General features: G+C 36.8%; 1 protein-coding gene across 1 annotated transcript in view; it reads left to right on the top strand.

The window, feature by feature from the left end:
- Positions 1-978, top strand: part of GABRG3 (gamma-aminobutyric acid type A receptor gamma3 subunit) — a 596233-nt gene extending 595255 nt beyond the window's left edge. The window contains exon 10 of the mRNA XM_029239805.1: positions 353-978. Coding sequence (XP_029095638.1) covers positions 353-634 — 282 coding nt within the window. The 3' untranslated portion in view covers positions 635-978. The remainder of the gene's footprint in view (positions 1-352) is intronic.
- Positions 979-2592: the final 1614 nt, after the last annotated feature.

Raw genomic sequence — 2592 nt, 5'->3', positions numbered from 1 at the left:
TGTGTGTGTGTGTGTGTGTGTGTGTGTGTGTGTGTGTGTGTGTGTGTACTCCAAATCAGAAGAGAAGTCGGCAGAACAGGGACTTGAAATTGCAAATACACATTTGAAAATAGGCTTATTCTCCCTTATCAGTAACCCAAGAAATACAAGATTTGCAAACTTCACTGTAGTTTTTCTTGCATTAAATTTGCAAAGACTGAACTTTTCAGAGCAGGAATGAGGGTGGGCATAGGGCGTGGCACAGTCCTCTTTATTTATTGCACAGACATAAACTGTACTTATTGCTTGATACACCTTGGGCTGTTCTTTATTCATCTCATGTTGATATTTGTGTTGTTCTTGTTGCCAGCAGAACTATTCCCTCCTTGATATGAGTCCACCACCACCGGCAATGGTTACCCTAAACAATTCCATGTACTGGCAGGAATTTGAAGACACCTGTGTCTATGAGTGTCTGGATGGGAAAGACTGTCAGAGCTTCTTCTGCTGCTATGAAGAATGCAAATCAGGATCTTGGAGAAAAGGGCGTATTCACATAGACATCTTGGAACTAGACTCATATTCTCGGGTCTTTTTCCCTACATCGTTCCTGCTCTTCAACTTGGTGTATTGGGTGGGATATCTGTATCTCTAAATTTTCCTCCCGGTGAAAAATGAAGAGTGTTAGGTTTCCTTCTAAACTTTGGCCCTACCCAGACCAATAGTGATCAATTGGAGTAGCAAGGAAAGATACTACTCAGTTTATCTGAAATTATGTAATACCTTTGAGCAGCGTAGGAGTATGTGGCAAATATTTTTATTATGTATTCCAGGCTCACACATACATGCGAGCACACAAACAGGTTAATTGAGTTTTAAAGTGATATTCTTGCTAATCCTTACTGAATCTGTAATGTGGTGATATATTTTCTGGATATTGGAAGCAGCTGAGAATTTTCCTTGTGAAGAAATCTGTGAAACCTACAAGCAAATATCTGAGAAGCTCTCTTAGACCCGGCCCCTTTCTGTATCTTTTCTTTGCAACCCTTGGCAGCACCGGTGTCCATGTATGCGAAGTCACTGCTGGCCAAGATACACTCTACTGATCTCAGCGCCCAGGCAATCTGAGTTCAAGTGTGAACTGCAGTGAGTTACCACCCAGTTTCCTCTCTATGTGGCCTCTTTGCTCTGGCACCATCTTCACTGGTTGGCATTCTTTTATCTAATAACTTCACGCTAGGCTTGGGAAGGATGTATATGCATCATCCACACGTTTTCAGTTGAGAAAAAACATGAATTTTCAAAATTTTCATGTAGCTAAAGTCAAAGATGGTTATCTTTGAACACCAGTAGTTCAAAATTTTACCTTGAGTTGTGTTTTACTAGACGAAGGTGAACCCTGCAGTGTATGCTATTATGGGTTCAATGATTATCTTGCAAAGATGGGTATACAGCATTCACAAGCCATTGTTTTGAAATTGTTTTCCAGTGTGTGAAAGAAATGTAGATAGAATTTTTACAAAATTTTCTTAGTGAATATTGTTTCAAGTGAAATCAACTTTAGAAGCAAAAAATGCGTGACTATCATCAATGATACATTTTGAAGAAAAAATTATTTTATACTTTGAAATATGGATATGTAGCAAGATTCCAAAGGAAAAAAAACCCTTGAAATTATTACTCTTTTGATATTTTTATAACACAAAGCCAAGTTGCTTCTTGATAGTTCTTTGTTATAACTGGATGCTAGTATGTACTTCACATGACTCTTCAGAAACTTTCCACCATTGATAGGAAAAGAAAAAGTCCTACCAGTAGGTTAACACATAAATATCTGTTGGCATTATTAAAAATTTCGTACTAATTGTGTTTTTCATCGTCCTCATTCAGAAAATTGTATTTGTTTTATTGGAAATTACATTTTATTTTAATTATATATTTGGACATATATTACTCAGAAAAAAGATAAAAAACATTATGAAGAGAAGATATAGAAAAGTGCTAATTCATACACTTTACTGAATGCAGACGATACACAGAAGAGATGAGTGGAAGAGACCAGAAAAAGTTGAAATTAGTCTATTTGTATGAACACAGTTTAGTGTCAAGTGAATGCAGATATACTGATATTTATCATGCAGTTTTCAAGGATGTCTATATAATGTGAGATAGTTTCTTCCCATCAACGCCCTTCCTGCCATTTGATATTTTAGTTACTACATAGGCCACAAGCCAATTGGCTTTTATTTAGAGTATCCAATTTAAAACATAAAATAAAGAGTATTTGTAGAGAAACAATTTGAACTTATTGGCCTAAATGAAATTGCTCAATTGGAGGATTTCACCTATTAGCAGTCACACCCTGTCCCTAATACATCAACCTCACACTCACCCACAGAGGAGGGCTCTGGAGGTGTCCTGACCACATTCCACCCAAGGAAGGCAGCCCAAGTTGTTCTTCAAACACAGTTCCCTACTTTATAACTTCTAACAGCATGAAGACTTTCAATCTATTATTTCTTACAAGAAGTTCTGGAGGAGACTGAATTTGCCAGTGAAATTTTGGGGAAGAAAATAAAGTAAAAGCATTTTTATAACATATATTTAGTCCTA

This window comes from Monodon monoceros, unplaced genomic scaffold (assembly GCF_005190385.1).
Source record: "Monodon monoceros isolate NGI ecotype Baffin Bay Population unplaced genomic scaffold, NGI_Narwhal_1 Super_Scaffold_21, whole genome shotgun sequence".
Lineage (NCBI taxonomy): Eukaryota > Metazoa > Chordata > Mammalia > Artiodactyla > Monodontidae > Monodon > Monodon monoceros.
The sequence above is the reverse complement of the archived record's forward strand: the minus strand, read 5'-3'. Positions and strand labels throughout refer to the sequence as shown.